The 18,220-nt window shown below is 50.6% G+C and overlaps 1 protein-coding gene across 7 annotated transcripts in view; it reads right to left on the bottom strand.

Moving 5' to 3' along the window:
• CPEB1 (cytoplasmic polyadenylation element binding protein 1) overlaps nt 1–18,220 on the bottom strand; it is a 37,192-nt gene that overhangs the window by 14,690 nt on the left and 4,282 nt on the right. For 4 of the 7 annotated variants that reach the window (XM_053954387.1, XM_053954388.1, XM_053954389.1 and 1 more), the window contains exons 2-3: nt 16,574–16,751; nt 7,075–7,263 (exon numbers count right to left, since the gene is read on the bottom strand). In XM_053954387.1, coding sequence (XP_053810362.1) covers nt 7,075–7,263; nt 16,574–16,751 — 367 coding nt within the window. Of the gene's footprint in view, nt 1–7,074; nt 7,264–7,527; nt 7,773–9,957; nt 10,033–16,573; nt 16,752–18,220 lie in introns of those variants that run through there. The other 3 variants (XM_053954391.1, XM_053954393.1, XM_053954392.1) reach the window with 3 other exon arrangements.

Below are 18,220 nucleotides of genomic sequence, written 5' to 3'. Positions count from 1 at the left end.
GGAAGGGGATCATTTCCAAGCCAGCTCAGGGGAAGGACCCACTTAAAAGGGTGTTTTTGTGGGAACAAGAGGCAGAATTAGTTTCTGGAGCCCCCTTGGGCTACATTATTTCTGCCACCCTCCAGCAGCTTTCCTACCCTGCTCTGAGCAAGAGCTGGACTGGATAACCTCAACCTTCCAACTGGAGCTACCCTAAAAACCCCAGCCTGCCGAGGGCACTGCAGAGGGCCCACAAGCCTCTGCTACAGGCACACTGGGAGAGCAGGTCCAAAAGCTGTTCCCTACCCAGCTCCATGTGGAAGCACTCATGTCAGCATGCGCTGTAGAGTTTGTAGTAAAGGCACTGAGTCAAAAACACATGCAAGACCTCTTCTAGAAAGCTCCCATGCTCCTGATGGAGCTGCAGCACAGCCTTTCAAGTCAGTTCTGCCCAGCAAGGAACCCTCACATCCACTGCTTAGACATGTAGCAGTGCAAGAGCTGGAGGAAAACCTCATCTCTCATTTGACTGATGCAATTTTGGGGATGAATCCTACTCCAGGCCAGGGCTTGCACATGCTAAACCACTCTCCCTGCTGCTACCTCCGAATCAATCACAGGAAAAGACTAAGCCATGATTTGCCTGGGGCAGTTCAGACTCACCAAACAGCAGCTCCAATGCTTTCCTTGGAAGGGAATGTGCCTTTTAAGGCTCAATTCCAGAGTGAGCCAAAAGAAATGTTCTCCAAATCACCACTGAACAGTGCCACACGGCTGCTCCAAAGGCCACAATCAAACACCCCTCCCTGACAGAAGCCAAGGGGAGGGTTTTGGGTGGTACATGCCTGCTCCCACAAGCTGCCTCCAGCATAGGACTGGAGCTGCCCTGACCCACTTCAGGTCTGGCTGGATACAAGCAGAGATGCTGGCTAGGTTCCTGCTCCAGTTACTCCTCTATTTGCATCAGCGCAGATAAAAATAAATCTGTTTTAGGAGAAGCTGCTCAAATGGAAGCTTTAAGAGTTGGATTGAGAGCAACTTCCTTTAGAAACCAATTGCAAGCTCAGGTTTGATACTTTTACTTATTTGATACATCTTTTATTCTGTTAAGGATCAAATACCACTGCCACATGAGCAGTGTGCAGCTTTCAAGTGCTTCCCACTCCTCAGCACGGGTGGCTGGAGCCAAGCACTGAGGAATCAGACCACTGAGCATGAGCAGCTCTTATGGAAACACATTCAAGGAACAAGTGCCCATTAAGCACCCACATCAAGTAAGTCTTTAGAAGAGCGCTACAAGTACTAGGATGGCATGGGACAAGCTTTTAGTAAGGCTGTCTCAGGTACTGCTGGAATACCAGCACCAAGCAGGAGACCCAGAGTCAAACCAGCTCCCAGCTTTGTGCCCTTACACTGTTATCATCCACAACCTTCACACAGAAAGCAAGACCACCACCACATCTGTGCTTCCATTACTACACTCTGAACACCACCAAGCTGTTCCCAAAGAACCAGGCTGCTGGGAAAGTCTGTTCTTCTTTCAAGGAAATAAAGGACACCAAGAACATGTAATTCAGTATCACCACCAAAACTCTGGATACCTGTTTTCCTGAACCATGCACAGGTCCAGAGTCAGCAGGAGTTGCCTTTCCCTCCTCATCCCAGCAGCCACACTGCCAGCAGCACAAAGGAACCTTTCACTGGGTTTCCTAGGCATATTTGTGCTTAGAGGGAAGTAACTGTCACTCAGATTAAGTGCTCTCCCCCCACAGCCAAAACACCCCTTTCATTACAGAGCAGGAAAAATCATCCTTGGACATTCTGATGCCAGCCTAGTGCTGCCCAGACACTGAGCTCTCCATCAGGATGCACCTCTGAAATCTTCCTCTAGCATAAAGAGAAGGATTTACACACAGCCAAGCTGGAATACACAGGAGCTGAGGACACACCTAGGTCGGCTGAAGCCAGTTGTCCAAAAGACAGCAGGAAAAACAGCATGGAGAGACCTAGACATGCACAAAGGAGAGCTCTATGGAGCTTGGCATGAGTTAGCCAAGCAGCAAACTAAACAGATGGAAAACTGGGGACTCAAATCCTCGTCCCCAAACCACTCAAACCAACAGCTTGAGGAAAGCCAGTGACTACCATGCTGTATTTATGAACAGCCACCCCGGGCTGAGCAGCAACTCTCCCCTGGGGGGCCCAGGTGCCCTCCACCACACACAGCATTTGAGGAAACTCTGAAAACAGCCTGACCTCAGGGAGCAGCTTATGAATCCCTCCTGCTGTTATCAAGAAGAAAGGCAAGGAGTCCTTGACAACAACCATTCTTCCTGTGCAACAGGTCTTTTCTTTCATCTTTCAGATGGGGTTTTGCCTTGAAGACTTCAGAGAGATCCGTGCTCTGAGGCCTCGCTATCTGCCAGGCAACGCACAACAGACTGTCCGCAGCTCCAGCCTGCCAGATTTTAAGCAACTACAGATAAGCAAGCTTATAAGCAAAAATGAGTTGCTGTGCTCTGGGAAGCAGAAGAGCCAAGGGCTGGAAAAATTCAGCAGCATTTTCCTACCATGGGCCATTTCCCCAGAACCAGAGCAACAGGAGCTGCAATCTTGCAGGCTGGAGAATGAGACAGCAGCAGCCACCCCGCAGAGGGCACAGATGAGACTGGAGCTGCAGTCTCAAGAGCAAATCCAAGGAAAAGCTCAAATCTGTTGCTGCACCAGCAGCTTTAGGGTCACACAACAAGCAGAGAGGCAGATGCAGCAAGGTGCTCCATCAGATGCCAGCAGGAAGACCTCACCTCAAGAGCCCAACATCCTCTCCAGAGGACCTGATCCTGCTAAAAACACTCCCAGGTTAGCACTGCAGACTTAGTGTTAAACAGACTGGTTTTAGGATATTTCCCCGTGGGCAAGTCTGCTCTCAATGTAGGGCAGGACAGACCAGCCAGACTGAGCAGCTGGCACACAGGTTGAAAGCCAGGCAGAGAGACCCAAAATCTGCACATGGATCTGCTGTGCACCATTGCTCTCCAGGCAAAAACTGGATCGAGACCCCATTTCTTGCACCTCTTGAGAAACAGGGCAGTGAAGGTAAAGGATATCATCAAGGGCAGTCCCACCTCAGTGCCTCTTAACCCCTCCTTGCCTCAGAACTCAGAGATCTCAGATCATCAGCGATCTCAGCACACCTGTCTGCCTACTGGGGAGGCTAAAGACAGGGAAACACAGCCTTGAGAAATACAGAATGGCAGGACTGCAAGTGTTAAAAGCCAGTTTCCTGCAAAAGTCCCTCCCCAGGTCAAAGAGGAGGTTGCTGGGACTTGCTGAAGTATTTCCAGCCTGACAGATCTGGTGGCAGCAGAGGGTTTGAGACACTTTGCCAGCTGTGAGACAGCAGTTCAATCCTACAGCCAGAAAGTGTCAGCAGCTCAAACCTGCAGCAGCCATTGCCTCCAGAGAGCCTCTCCAGGCACCAGCAGTGCCTCTGGCACACTCCCCAGACCTCAGCACAAACCCTCTGTACATTACAGGCCAAGTGCAGAAGGAAAAACTCACAAATAAGCCTGTCTGTGTGCAAGGGGCTCAGCAGCCCTTTGGGAACAGGGGATGTAGGCAGGAGTGGGGCATAAAAACCAGTCCCACTGTTCTCTGGCCTCCAATCAGCTGGCATGTGCTCCTACTGCACCAAGCCGTGTGGTGCCAACACCCTGGGAGCACAAGGTGACACCAGAAGGCTTTGCAGCCAAAGGTCCTTCCCAAGCTGAGGAAGCCCCATGCTGGCAGGGACTAGACAGAGGAGAAGAGGTCCCAGCTCATCAGTACTCAAGCACAGCACTGCAGGGGACCACATCAGCAATATTTTTAGCCAGATTGTTAGCTATTTTGTTGCACTTCCACCCTTCCAGCCACCTCTCTGTGGGTCCGCACAGCTGAGTCACTGCTGGAACCTTCCAAACGCTTGGGTGCCAGCGGCACAACAGTTTGCTTGGCAGTGCCAGCCCTCCCCCATGTCCAGCCACAGCCCAGCACTGCCGCAGCCCCACCTGCCTGCAGGACACCCCGATGGAGACCCCAGCCCTGAAGGCTGGGCCAGCTGAGCCTCCCAGGCCTCAGCAGCACTCAGACACAACAACACCCTCTCCATGGCCTCTCTCTTTCCATCATAACATGAACAGGCCACCTGGAAGCACCAGCATCTGCCAGCTCCTTAGACCCACACAGCTTTCAAACACAGGACACTTTTCTGCCACCCAGAGCGTTCCACAACCTTTCAGAAAACACTTCTGCACTACAAGCCCTCTGCTCCCAAGGAGCTCCACTGCCACTCCTCCACGGCCCTCAGGAAGGGCTAAGGCCCCTCAGAGATGGGAGGTATGGGTGGCTGAAGGAATGCAAAGTTGTGCCTTTCACCTCCCCAGCCAGCAAGTACCATCCCCACCGCTCTGAGAGCAGGAGAGTAACAGCAGCCATGAAGCACTCCTGGCCGAGCTGCTGCTCACCTGCAAAGGGAGTGTGGGAGTGAGGGGAGTTGAGAAGGAGAACATTGTCTCAGGATCACAACACCCCCAGCCACAGGGCACTGCACCCTCTGCACAGCCACTGAAGGCCAGTGGCTGCTCTGTACAAGCAGTACAGCTGGACTTGGGCAGGTCTCACATCCCAGCCGCCCCCTTTTTGTGTACTAATGGAAATACCAGGAGTCAGAAGTAAAAAAACAGGCCTCTTCAGACAGCACTGGGTGCCATCTTCCACCAGCTGTTACCACACTTGTCACAACTACCCAGTGGGCACAGATCATCAGAGCCCAGGGCTGTGCTTGAGGCAAAGATCCTTTCCACAGCTCTATCCAGGCCTCTGCAGCAGGCAGGAGCTCCAACACAAAGCACTGCAGTCAGTGGGGGCACCTGACACCAGATATACCCTCTGTGAGCAGGGAGGTCATCAGAGCACCTTCAAAATCCTCTCCAACTCAATCTCTCTCCAGAAGCCAGCAGCCCTTCCACCCCCTTTGCAGTAAATTCCCACCACCAGCATGGCCATGCCAGCCTCACCACCCAACCTCCGAGGCACAGAGCCCACCCCGGGCTCATGCCAGTGCTGCTCGCCTGCCTGCCGGAGCACTGCAGAGACATCCACACCTCTGCCAAGGCAGACTGGCAGGAATCTGGCCAAGAGAGCTCTGGAAATGGCTACAGAGGAGCAGCTGGAGCTGGGACATCCACACCAAGTGGCTGCCTCCATGTGTGACAGCCGCATTCCGCAGCGCGCTGTGTGCCGAGCCCAATGCCAGGGCTGTGAGCAGCAGGGTCACTCCAGGGGATGTCACCTGCTCCAAGTGTGCTCTTCATCCATTGAAGACCCTGTGACACCGGAACAGCAGGGCTCCAGTCTGCCAACAGCCAGAAGGGGCTCAGAGCAGAGCTCTAAGGCACCTGGGGCTGGCCCACTGCACACTAACTTCTTGTTTCTCCTTCCTCCTTTGAGGTCTCAGCTGGCAATGAAAGTACAGGCAGGAGTGTGTGGTATTCCCTGGTTCATTAGGGGAAGCCCACAGGACCATGTGGAGGTTTGCTCACTGGAGCAGAGCAAAGCTTAATAAAGCTACTGCAGCTGGGCTGCAGGCAGACCTGCAGTGCCCATGCCAGGCCCCACACACCAAGTCTTGTGGAAATTAAATGCAGAAACTCAAATGAGCTGTGCAGATCAAGCTGTTCAAATTCTGCTACCCCATTAGTACTTTTTTTGCTGTTTTACAACTCGTGCAGCAACTCAGGGCTGTGTCCCAGAAGCTATTCCTATGCTCAGGACAGCACCATCTTGCCCCTCCAAACATCTACACAGGCAAGTCCCACTGCCCAGCTCCCCCACCCAAGAAGCTACCTATACTCCTGTCAGCACCAATTCCATGCCTGGGGCCTCAGTGTCACCCAAGTCTGTGCAGCAATACACTCCCCTTTTAACAAAGCAGCAGCATGCTGCTATAAAGGGATGAGTTTCTGTAGCAACCAGGCTGTACTTGTACAAACTCTGCCAAAGCACTAGATCTTTCCACAGACTGATACTTAAATGAATACACTGTTTGTGAAACTGGTTTTTACGTGCCTCAAAGGCTAACAAGTGAGCTCTTCCCTGTTTTACCCCTCTGCTCCAACACCAGGCTGAGAGGATGCATTAAGTTAGTGCACATAGCACTCCTTCCTCCTGGGATTTTACAGGGAAGGCCAGTGTCTCAAACAGTTAACTGAACCCTACATCACTCCAGAGGGGGCACCCAGCATCCCTGGAATCCCCCAGCCGATCCCAGCTGTAAAAGCAGACTGGAGACGATAAGGGGGAAGGGCAGACCAGCCAGCAGCGCATGGCTGCAAGCCCACACCCTGCCCATCACGCAGGTTTGCACCGGACCAGAAGGGTTAAAACAAGAAGCCATTCCACTGCATCCCCTGCAGCCCACTGCCAGGCACAGCCTGCTATTTCTAGTTGAGCGTGGGAGCAGAGAAGAATCCCTCCAAGTCTCCCACCCAGCCCCAACCTGGCTGAAGTTGTTGTGTGCTGGCTGTACCACACCCCACAGCAGAGTTGGGCGAGTGAGGCTGCCGGGACTTTGGCAATTGGGCACAAGGGGGGACCCTCTGCAAGCACCACCACCACCCCCCCCCTCCACCTGCAGAGCTCCCTGCCACTAGGGATTTCCTCAGGCTGCTGAAGTGAAGTTCAGCCTCACTCCTACCCAGCGTGTTCAGCCTCCTGACACCACACACCCCCCACCCACTCCCTCCAAACACAGCAAGAGGATTTCTCCTCTCCTGGTGAGGTTATTCCTCCAGCAGCATCACAGCCCTCAGCAAAACAACCCTGGGCACTTCTCATCTGCAGTGAGCTGACAGCAGAGCAGAGGGGGCTGTGGCACAGGCAGCCACAGCCTCCCCAACTCAGCTGTCACATTACACAAGCGCCACAGCTCAAGAAGCCCCCATCAGCCGCCGCCAGCGCCCTGTTACACAAGCGCATCACTCCACGTTCGCTTGAAACCAGCCAAAAACACACACAGAATCCAACAACTGTTGCTGCATGTGTCAGCACACTCACCGGACTGTGTGCTGGTTTGTGCTGCAGTGTCAGAGTCCTGGGTGCTCCAGGGTCTGTCCCACCCTGTCAGGTTGAGAGACTGCAGGCCAAGGCACAGATCGTTGGTGTCTGGGAGGCCACGGGAAGACTCTTGCGTGGACGTAGGGAAGAGCATCCTGCTTGCCACTGCTTCTTCAGAGTCCTGGATGTCTGCTCAGATGGAGAACAAACAGAAGCTTGAGAGTTCACAGCTGCTTTTTTCTTTTTAAAGCAGGAGTTTTCCAAAGCATTAAGCCCCAAGCCAGGTCTCGTGTCGCTCTGAAGCCACAGCTCCTGCAACCAGCAGTTGCACCCCAAAAGGGAGGGCTACCATATGTCCAGAATCCAGCCCCCCACCCCCCTCAGCCCCTCCACCTTCCTATCCCGTCTGCATTACTGACTGGGTCAGCATGTGACCAGGCTGCTGATGCTTACTGTGCTGACAGTGACGTCACTCTGCCATGCAAGAGAACTGCATCAGCTCTTACAAAATAAAGGTAAGAAGAAAGGATAAGATTTCCCCCACAGACAAGACAGTAGCAGGAGGAAAGAGGAGCAGCTCCAGTAAATCAGGGGAGGCAGGCAGCACAAAGCAGGGCTCTCGGCACAGCAGACACCAGGCTGGAGGCAGCAATCCCCCCAGCAACGACAAGGAGAGCAGCAGCGACAGAGCACAGTTAGTTTTAGTGCTACCCAGCTCTCCTGTCCCCGCCCCCCTCCACCCACAAAACCCAAAAACACTTTAGTCCTGGCCAGCTTCCAGCTGCTGGCTCCAATTCAGAGCCGATGCAAAGCTTTGCAATTCTGCTGGCATAATCTGTTTGGTCGAGCCCGGCCACTGTGCCTCACTGACTCGGCATTGTTTACCCCTGAGTAACAAGGATAACCTTCAACCCCCACTACCCGGAGAGCAGCCCATTATCCCTGGTCCAGCCCAAGTTGGCACATCCCGCTGGTACAGGAGGAAGAGGACCAAGCAGACCCATTTCACATCAGGAATTTTTCATGGCCTGTTTACCTTTTGCCCACCTGGTCCCCCCTTTCCCAGCCCTCCCCTCCCTTGCAGGGCGTTCACAAGCCTACAGTACTGGAGATGTGGATTCTCGCCTTGGTTTAAGCCCGTGCCAACAGCCTAAGGAAACGCAGCAGGTTCATAGTCTGAGAATTCCAGTTTAACGCAGGGAACTGGGGGCTGGTGAAACCACAAGATGCTCAGCTGTGCTACCCGAAATCTGAGTCAGAGGGCATTTATAAGCCAACTCCCAAGCAGCAGCAGCTGTCTCCTCCTCCTCCCCCTGCCCCCACAGCCTCCCACTGTGCCATCAGATGTACACTTCGCTCCACACACTGCTCCAGGCTCTTCCACAGGCTCTGCAGTCACTCCAGTCTGTCACATTATCCCTCACATGCAGTCCCAGCCATCCCAGACAGCGTTTCTGGCCTCCTTTTCCATATCCACATCCCATGCCACTCAGATGCACATGAGCAAAGCCCAAGCAAAGGCTGGTGGCAGCTGGGTAGTCTACATGTGACACCGGCCACTGCTGCCAGAGGCAGGACCCTTGCCTTCACCCCATGGCAGTTTGGGAGCACCAGCATTCCCAGAGCCCAGTGAGGGGACTGAGGCACCATAGGCAGGATCACAGCATTTCAAACCATAACCTGCTGGCAACATGTCACCCCTCCCAGCTGCAGCCTCCTCCACAGCACTCCACCAGGATAGCATCCACCAGGGTGTTTCCTACTCCTAGTAGTACAAGCTGTAGTGCCAATTCAGTCACATTACTACCAAGCACCTGTAACAGCATCTATTCCTTTGACAGCGACAGCGTCACACTGCATCTCCAGCATGGTATTTCACTGCATCAATTCTTCCCAGATAGTTTTTTGATGGCTTGTTTTGGACATCTCTAACATAGGGAAAAGAGGATCAAGACACAATGCTCAGCCAACTCAGTTCCCACAGCAACCATAACTTGTCCATATGAATATGTAACATTCCTGCCTTTATGAAAATGCACGAGTGCTGTGCACAGATTCCTGGCAGCAGGAGACTCCCTTCCCTTTGGGGACCAGGGATATTGCTAGGTCTCAAAAGAATAATTCCCACCAAGCTTCATCTTCTCTGAAGCATGGACACAAAGTAATGACACACAGCAAAACCTGAATCCCAACAGCTTCAATGAAACCCACAACTGAAGAAATAAGGAAAATAGGGAACAAATTTATCTGTGACAGGAAGCACTCACTCCGCAGTATCCAGCCAAGCTTTCCCTAACTAACCGCATTTTCCAGGAAATAAACTGTTTCATTTAATCAAACCAAACCAGATTCAAGTGAAAGATCCATGATTCCCTCTGATGACTTCAATCCACATTAAAAACAAACTCCCTGCAATCCAGTTACAGCTCTAACTGTGGAAGCACAAAGCAGAATCCACTCAGATAACCAGCAATTTTTATTTAGACCTTTTCCCATCAGAAGCCAACAACCAGCCCAAGCTGCTTCCCCTTTAATACTCCCAACCAGGCTGAAAGACAGATACAGGTCATCCAGGCAAAACATCAACTAAAAAGACAAAGAACTTACACAGATTTCTGGACTAGTTATTTTTAAAAGTCAAGAGTCTGGAGATTTGTTACAAAGCAATCAATTGTTGTAGGCAGAAAAAACTAATCAGATACTAGAGCAGGAAGAATTAAATTCCCAACAAAAATTGACTTTAAGAGTCATAACCTCAAGTTATGAATAACTAAATGTCTACCACATACTAAATAACTTCACTCTGCAACCTGACACAGCCCAACCCAAATGCTTTACTGCAGATTTTTCCAAGCACCAACCACCAGCACAAACCCTTCCAACCTGGATTTTTCCCTGAAGCTGCCACTGGAAGCCAACCATCCTGGCAGAGGAGGGAGCAGCGCTGCGCTGGGCTCTTGCCCGAGCGTCTGGGAGAGACTGAGCTCCTGCCTCCCAAGCCTGTTGGGTTTGATTTCAACAGCATTATGAGAACAAAGTCCTTAACAAAACACTCCCTCACTGGCCTTGGAGCAAGTGTCTCTCCTGGGTGACTCCCTCCTGGCCTGTCCACGAGATCCCAGTAGCAAGGCCACACTGCAGCACAGGCCAGACAGCTTTCCACACCCCTGCCCACAAGGAAAGCTGCATTTTACAGACTTTAACTGGATTTAAGCCCTGGATTTAAGACATTCCAAAAACTCTTGAAGGTGAGGATCTCCAGAGCTCAGCTCTCACCTGCAGGCAAGGACAGCTCCCACAGGCCCAGCCCCTGTCCCCACCCCAGCCCAACCCTCCCCACTCACACCACTTTAGGCAGGTGAGTTTCCACACAGGAAGCTAGGGTGGGGAGCTCATCTGGTTAAAACCAAGCCACAGGGCGTTAGTTTTAAGTCTGGTTCTCTCCCCTGATCTGGTATGCAGCATGGCTGCACCAACCAGGCACTTCAAACAAGAAAATATTTAGGAAATTACAGCTTAAGCCTGTGTGGGAAGGATCCACAGGGCCTGGAAGCAGAAGCTGTGATCCACAGGCAGGTTGTGGGTTAAGGGAGCAGGGAGCATGATTCAGTTCCCTGCCCATAGCAGCAGCATCTCTGTGCCATCAGTCTGGAAAGGTGGTGCTTCAACCTAGAACAAAGGTGTTCAGATATTTAAGCCTTCCAGATCCGGGAAGGCCAGCTAACAATCCAGCAAACAGGGTTTTCATTCTTCTAGGTTTTCTCAGAATGGTTAAGCAAACTTGAACCAAGTCAGATCTCATTCCTACCACCTCCACAGCCAGGACAACTCTCCCTCTGCTCCCACATGCTGGTTTCCACCAGAGCCTGAATACAGATGAAACCCCTCCTTGAATGGGCCCCAAGCATTGAGGGCAGCAGAATGATAAGCCCATTTCAGCTGTAAGCTCTATTCTCTGACAAAACCAAATCCACCTCATGGACTGGAGCTCTGACCAAGGCTGAACTTCCAAACCAAATCTGGAGAAGCCACAGGCAGAGGGAGAAGCCAGCAGCATTGCTTTGCCTTTCACACTTCTCTGCACCTCCAACTGTAAAGGCTGGGAATTGCATCCCTGAAAATTAAGCCTCTCAAGTGCCTTCTGCACACAAGACAAATATCCAAGTGAAAGCTGTCAGATGAGCCAATTGTATTCCCAAAGTGCAGTGGAGATCATCAGGGACTTGGAAAAGCACTTGTTCAGCATAAACCTACTAGTTATAAGAGGTTTTTCTGGAACACAACTACGCATCTCCCCTGTAATCTGAAAAGTTCCTGAAGTGGACCCACTGCTGCGTGACCTGTTTCACAGACAGATGGAGGCTGCCTTATTCCATAACCATAAACACTTGAGCAGCTGGCAAACAGCTACTTCAGAAACCAAGGAAGAGGCACTGCAAGTGTCTTTCTGCTCTACCTCCCTCTTCCAAGAGTAACAGAGACTGTCACAGAATTACAGCACCAAAAACCTGAGCGACAGAGCTCAGTACAAATAATATAACTGCTGGATCTCCAGGAACACCACCAAACTCTGACCCCAGCAAAATACAACAGCTCTGTGCTAAGTCCCTGCTCTGCAGAACACTGACCTACTTCCATCTGCATATATGATACCAAACCCAATTGCTACAGCCACTTTCCAGTAGAGAGAAGCATCATGATTGTGTAGGCAAAGACCAGGAACGTGACACTTCAAATCCAAAGGCCAACAAGACCAAGGGAAGTAAGTGTGCTCTTTTTCTGGGGCATAGGTGTGGAATTCCCCTATTCTGTATGTGGCATCCAGCATGTCTTTGGGGCAGGCAGAATGGTTCTGCCAGCTTCACGTGAGTTCCTGCTAAGAGTCTTACTCTGCCTCAGTACCTCCAGCTACCTTTTAGGTCTCTGCATCCTAGAGCATTTTGTCCCCTGATTCAAGACCATGCATATCAGGCCAGCTGCATCCAGCGCTGTCTGGAATGTTTCCTTGGGGCTGCAAGGCACGGAAGAGCAGAGGAATTTACATTACAGTATCAGAGACACTTTTTGGACGGCTAAACAAGTGATAGGTCATTAATTGACTGCAGTTAAGAGCAAACAGGAAGCCAATTTAGTCATCAGCTAGTCTGGGTTTGCATTTGTCCTTCAGTTTTCCTTAAAGCAGCCACAGAGTCATTAAAGCCTGATGGGCCACAACTAACAGCCTTTAAACACTGAACTCGGCACCTGAAGCCTCTCCTAGCCAAAGGAAGTCATTTAAACATCTCCCATTTCTTCACACAATAGACTGTCAAGTTAGAGCAAAATAATGGCTGCTTGTTACTGTTAAATGAGCAGAGCTTAATGAGAGATCAATGTTGCTGGGACATTTAGGGTACCTACATGTCTTCAAAGTTCCTTTTAAACAAAGCACTGTCTTCAGCTGAAACCAACAACAGGTATACAAAAGCTCCTGTGGGAACTTTACTCTCAGTTCTACTAAAGCTAGAAGCTGTGCCTACAGTTTCAAAAGCTGGTGTATGTAGCAGCACCTTCCACACAGCAAGGCCCAGCCTTAAAGCCTGGCAAACAAACCAGCAGCCAGTTAAGAAACTGGCCTTGCCCACGTTCTTATTCAGAGAGGTGATAAACAAATGCAACAGCTTTAAAATCACATTCCTTGTGCAGCAGCTGCTCAAGGACAGGCAGCTGCTCAAGCAGCACCATCAGGAGATGCTGACTCCTGCCTCTGTCAAGGCCACACTGTCTCTCCCATCTCCAGCACCACACAAAAAGCCACTAGAGGTTAAGGTCTGCACTGAGGAGGTTCTGCCTTTTCCCAGAGAGGACTGAGGCAGCTGGACATGCAGCAGTTGTGAAGCACCATGACCCTGTCCCAGAAGCCACCAGACAGGTTCTACAATGACAGCTCTTCCCACACCACTGCAACCCACAGTTTGGGAGAGCACCCTGAGCCTGATGCTTGGAGAGATCTGGAAGAGCTACCCACAAACCTCAGGGGGGTGGTCAGCCCGGGCATCCCAACACAGCTGGCTTTGACAAGGCAACCAAGTTTACCAAGGATTATCATCAACTGCAAACTGATCTTTACAGACATCCAACTTTAGGTGTGACAAGCTGAACCTGCAGCAGCAGTCCCAGCTCTGCCCAGAAGGGGATAACACTGACTGTGTGGATCCAGGAGTGCTGAATCAGCCTGTCCTCTCACATTGCTCAGGCTGCTGCTGGACTGATCCCAGCACGGCCTCACTGTCAGCCCAGTAAAGTGTCTCCACACGTGCTTCCCCAATAGCATTAGTGAAAGGTCATGAACTGCTGCCATCTCTTCTCCATCACGTGTAATCCTCTTAGCTCAAAGGGGCTTCTTCAACACAAGTCCGAGCTGGGATAAATTTAGTTTGACCTGGAGATGACAAATGAAAAGCTTGAGGGACCATGAATAGATTAAAGCCCAAACCTTTACTGCTGGAATAAGTCTCTCCCCCAAGGTCTGCCATTAAAAGAGTTTAAGTTGTAAAAGACAGTCCTTTCACCTGTTACAGCTACCACATTCATGGAGGATCCCCAGACTCATTAAGCCTGCCCAAGCAAGGAGTCTCATGATAATCTAGTCTAACTACAGTTGTTCCCACACAAAGTAAAAGCAACACAGACTCAGGAATTCTTCAGAAGTGACTTGACTTGGAGCAATGACAAAACATCACACGAGGTGAAAGGTCTCTGCTCCACTGATCACCTACCCAGAAGTTCACTCAACAGCAAGGCAAACAGCTCCAACAACCTGTTCCAGGCTTAACCACCTGCCCAGACACCTGCACTATATTCTGCAATTAAGCAATCAGCTGCTCAGCCTTACAGCCATCAGGTGTGACTTTCTGCACAATCCAGGCCAGGGTCCAGGTGCCAAAATAACTCCCCCATTTATAGATCATAGATGCCCCAGGATTCACATCTTTGTTGACACTGCCAGCTTTTTCATGGAGAAGACTCATTAGCAACCTATCAAACATTAGGAACAGCTCCTGCACTTCTCAGCCCCCAAGATAGGACAAAGCTTGCAGAGCTGCTGCATTCAGGCCCTCCTTACCTACCCAGAGGACCCAGCTCCAACGTTAAGGAAACAAGGCTGGGACAGCAAGGAGACCAGTAAGTCTGAGCCGCTGACACTCTGGCAGATGCTGACTCATCCACGAATTTACAGCTGGTAGCTGCCAGCCCAGGTTGTTTCTCTTATCAGTACCTTCACATTTCCATTAGCCCGAGGCAGCCCACCTCTAACCCACCTCAGCAAGGCCCAGTATCCTTTGGGAAGTGAGGCATTCTTTCCTCACAACATCATAAGCATTTGTGTCACTATATAAGGGATTTGACACAAGCTAAAACCCTCCTGGTGTGGGAAACTATTGCTGAGCAAGGCGCCCAACACTCACTGGTGAGACTGGTCTTCAGCTGCCAGAGCAGGAAAAAAAGTTGCTTAGGGTGTCCCCAAAGCACAACTTTGGCTTCCCTGCAGCAAAAACAACATTTGCAAGTGGAAGGTGCTCTTTTTTTACACCCGAGTGTCAGTGTACTTGCCCTATGAGAGGTCTTCCACAGGACTTATCACCTGAAACAAGCAGTTAACACCACTGGGAAACTCAAGAGTTTCCAGACATCACCAGCAAGACTCTGCTCCAGATATCCCTAGGAAAAACCAGAGTAAATGACAAAAAAGGCAGAGATTTGCAAGCAGCAGGTCAGTAAAACTCCTACTTCAGTGCCAAGCAAACACCCCCATTCCTCAGAGAAGAGTCTTCAAAGTCAAATAGAGCACTGAAAGTTAAAATTGCTGCACCAGCTCTTAAGCCCAGACACAAAACCAGAACTAACCCACACCTTCACATGATCAATCTCCTCCAGCAGGCAGAGACATCTCCTTTATAAACCAGGTTAACTTTGGCAAGCTGAAACTCAAATCAGGAAATACCATGAATATGTTCTAAGAGTCTACGAAATATTCCCATTCCAAATGGAGTAGGAAGGGCTATAGCAAAGATTTGAACAAGGAAGCCAGAAACAACTCTTTCAAGGACCCACTGCAAGGAGATAAAAGTATAACATTTATTTCTCCTTTATGCTTCCAGTGCATCCAGATCAGATACAGCACTGGCTACTACTGTGCCAGGGGACCAAAAAAAAAAAGAGCCAAACCAGCTCAGCAGAGCAGCAAATATCTAAAAATGCATTACTAACCTGAATTGGTTAATATTAACTACACCATTGCTCAGGAGTAGCCAGCATAGCCTCCAATGCCACTTTACCAGACAGGTTTCAAGCAATTCTGGCCGTGGATCCAGGCCTCAAAGCAAGCAATTCCCTTCCTCTGGTATTTCTGCAGCGCCAGCATGGGATCACATGGCCAGATCAGCCCAGGTCCACACTGCTAAATCCTCAAATACCCAGGAGATTAAGCTGCACTGGAAGTCATCTGGTAGCAGTCATTTCGTTAGCCCAGAACAAAGTTGCACTGTACAGACATCAAACAGACCCACACGGTGCACACACACTTATTTAGAGCTTTTCTCCACACCCATTTGATTAAACCTCAGATTACCCATGAGGCCAAGGCAACCCTGTCTCCACATGACAGCAGAGAAACCTGCTCTGCCCAGGGAACCCTGCAAGGTCATCAGCTGGGGAGGTTCAGCCCTTTACTTCCCACTTTGTTTTGAGACCTATCCTGAGAGGCCAGTTTGTTTCCAATAATGGCTGAAGCGTTTATTGACCTATAATTCAGAGGCTGGAGAGGCAAGAGCAACCCCTTTCAAGTGTCCAAATCCTGGCACAAGCACTGCTGCTCAGAGATGTGCTGGCAAAGGAGTATCAGGCACAGGTACATTTACTGGCAGACCTGGGCAGCTGCAAAGGGACAAAAGCACATCCTTCAGTTGGATAAAAATAAGACCAGACCAAACACTCTCTGCTTTGGCACAGAACTTCTGTCTTGAGGCAGCAGAACATGCCCACTCCCCTCAGCCTGGAGGAAACAGAAGCTTGCAGTACTGATTTCATCACACCAAGCTTGCTTTGCAGGGAAGTCTGCACCCACCTGCTCTTACCTGCATGTTAACTGACCTGTGGCTAATATGGTTTTTTAAAATTCTTTTGCAATTGCAATGTATGCGGCAACTCAGCCTCGCTAACCTTGAGAGTAGATGAATCCTGCCTCCAGGAGAGGCAGACTAAAGGAGTCTGCTGGAGGTATTCCCACCAGGAATTGGCAGGTCAGGCAGGGAGCACTTACATCGTGCCCACAATGACCCACAGCACCACAGGAAGGCAAGCAAGCCTTCCCAGGCACCTCCATGCCGCCAGGGAATACACAGATTACTCATTTCAGGCACAGAAGACACCCCCCCCCCCCAGTACCAAACATGCCAACACCATCTGTTCACCAGGTGCCACCAAGTGCCTCCCCACACCAGCAGCCCCCCTCCATCACCTGGCAGGGTGTCACATTTGCTTTTTGTGACAGGCGTGGTGCAGACTCCACTGAAATCCAGAGAGTTGTCCAACATGGCATTTATTCGGCGGAAAATATCCGCATTGCTGCAAGTGGAAAGTGCAGGGGCATTCGGGCTATCCCAGCAGTCTTTTATGCTCCTCACAGGATCTTCTTTCTGGTAAAAAAGAACCAGTATGTGTGTCAAATAGGCAAGTACTCGGCTTTCAACACATTGTGGAAAGCCTGGACTGCCTCCAATATTCACATTAGTTTAGGTCTTAGCAACACTCAAACTCGATTCTTGGCATTAAAGAAGCAGTAAAGCAAACGGGTCAGCAATTTATCAGCACAGCACACTGGAGCAGACTGACCATCACACACAGGGACCAGGGATGGACTTCAGGCTGACAGCCACAGCAAACCAGCTGGGTTGTGAACACAGCTCCCTGCTGTTTTTCTCCAGCCCATCACATCATCAGCAGATATCTGATTAATGAAGGCATACACCTTCTACCCCAAAAGCAGTCTCCTGACACCAAGGGACAAGCGGGATGCTCATGGTCCAGGCAGACACCACAAGGAACCACAACAGCTCCTCTTATCTTATGCGTTGCAGAGGAGCAGAAGGCTCACCTCACTACCCATTTTGGAGTTCCAAACAGTATCTTGGAATGATCCAAGTCAGCAGCAATTACTTCATGTTTGCAGAAAAAAAAACCCAAACAACATTGCTTTCCAGCTAATCAAACAGCCCCGGGAAAGGCAGAAGATAAAATCCTCTTCTCCCCTTCAGGCAGCAGCTCCTGACCACAAAGGTAGTTACCCCGAACCATCTCCGCTTTAGCACAACCCTCCACGGGCACGGATCCACCAGCATCGAGGTTTTGCAACCATCCTAAAAAAGGACCACCTCTTGTAAAGCTTCTGCCTGAGAAACATCAAACGCCTCCTGCACCCTTGTGCCGGTCCGCAGAACCAGGAAGAGCAGCTGCTTTCCCAGCTCTACTCACAAGCCACTCACATGCAAACTCCTTCGGGAGCAGCTGCACCACATTCGAGCCTCTGACAATTTAGAAGCTGCTAAGCTTCATTGCTACCAGCGTTTTGAGGCCGAGAACAAATACCCACCACACAAAAGCCACTGCAGAACTCTGCTCCCAAACATGCCGAGCAATCGGTACTGCCGGCAACTAACACCTGCTTTAAAGACTGGAGCAGGGAGGCACAACTCCACCAGTCCTGAACTCCGGAGCAAAGTACTGGCCATTAAATCAAACTAAACTCAAATCCAAAGAGCTGAAGAGCATCAAGTCTGGCAAACGAGCCCCTGCTGCTCCAACACGCACCCCAGCTCTAAACTGGGCCGTTTGTACTTGTCAAGAAGACAGTACAGACACCTCTTGGATGTGCTTCTGCAAGTTTCAGGCCTCACTTACCTCCAGTTCTGCTTCACTCTCAAACAAGTCTGAAGCACCGAGCTCGTTTTACTTTCAAATGACCCCTTGCGGCTCGTTCAAGGAGGCTGGTCTAAACTGAACTTCACGTGGAGACGGGACTATTAGCCCAGCCCAGTCTGGCTCTTACATTCCACTCCCCACCTCGTCATTAGACGCGCACAATGTGATGCTTTAATGCTACTACCCA

Source organism: Vidua chalybeata, chromosome 13 (assembly GCF_026979565.1).
Source record: "Vidua chalybeata isolate OUT-0048 chromosome 13, bVidCha1 merged haplotype, whole genome shotgun sequence".
Taxonomy (NCBI): Eukaryota; Metazoa; Chordata; class Aves; order Passeriformes; family Viduidae; genus Vidua; species Vidua chalybeata.
This window is presented reverse-complemented; position numbering and strand designations above follow the sequence as displayed.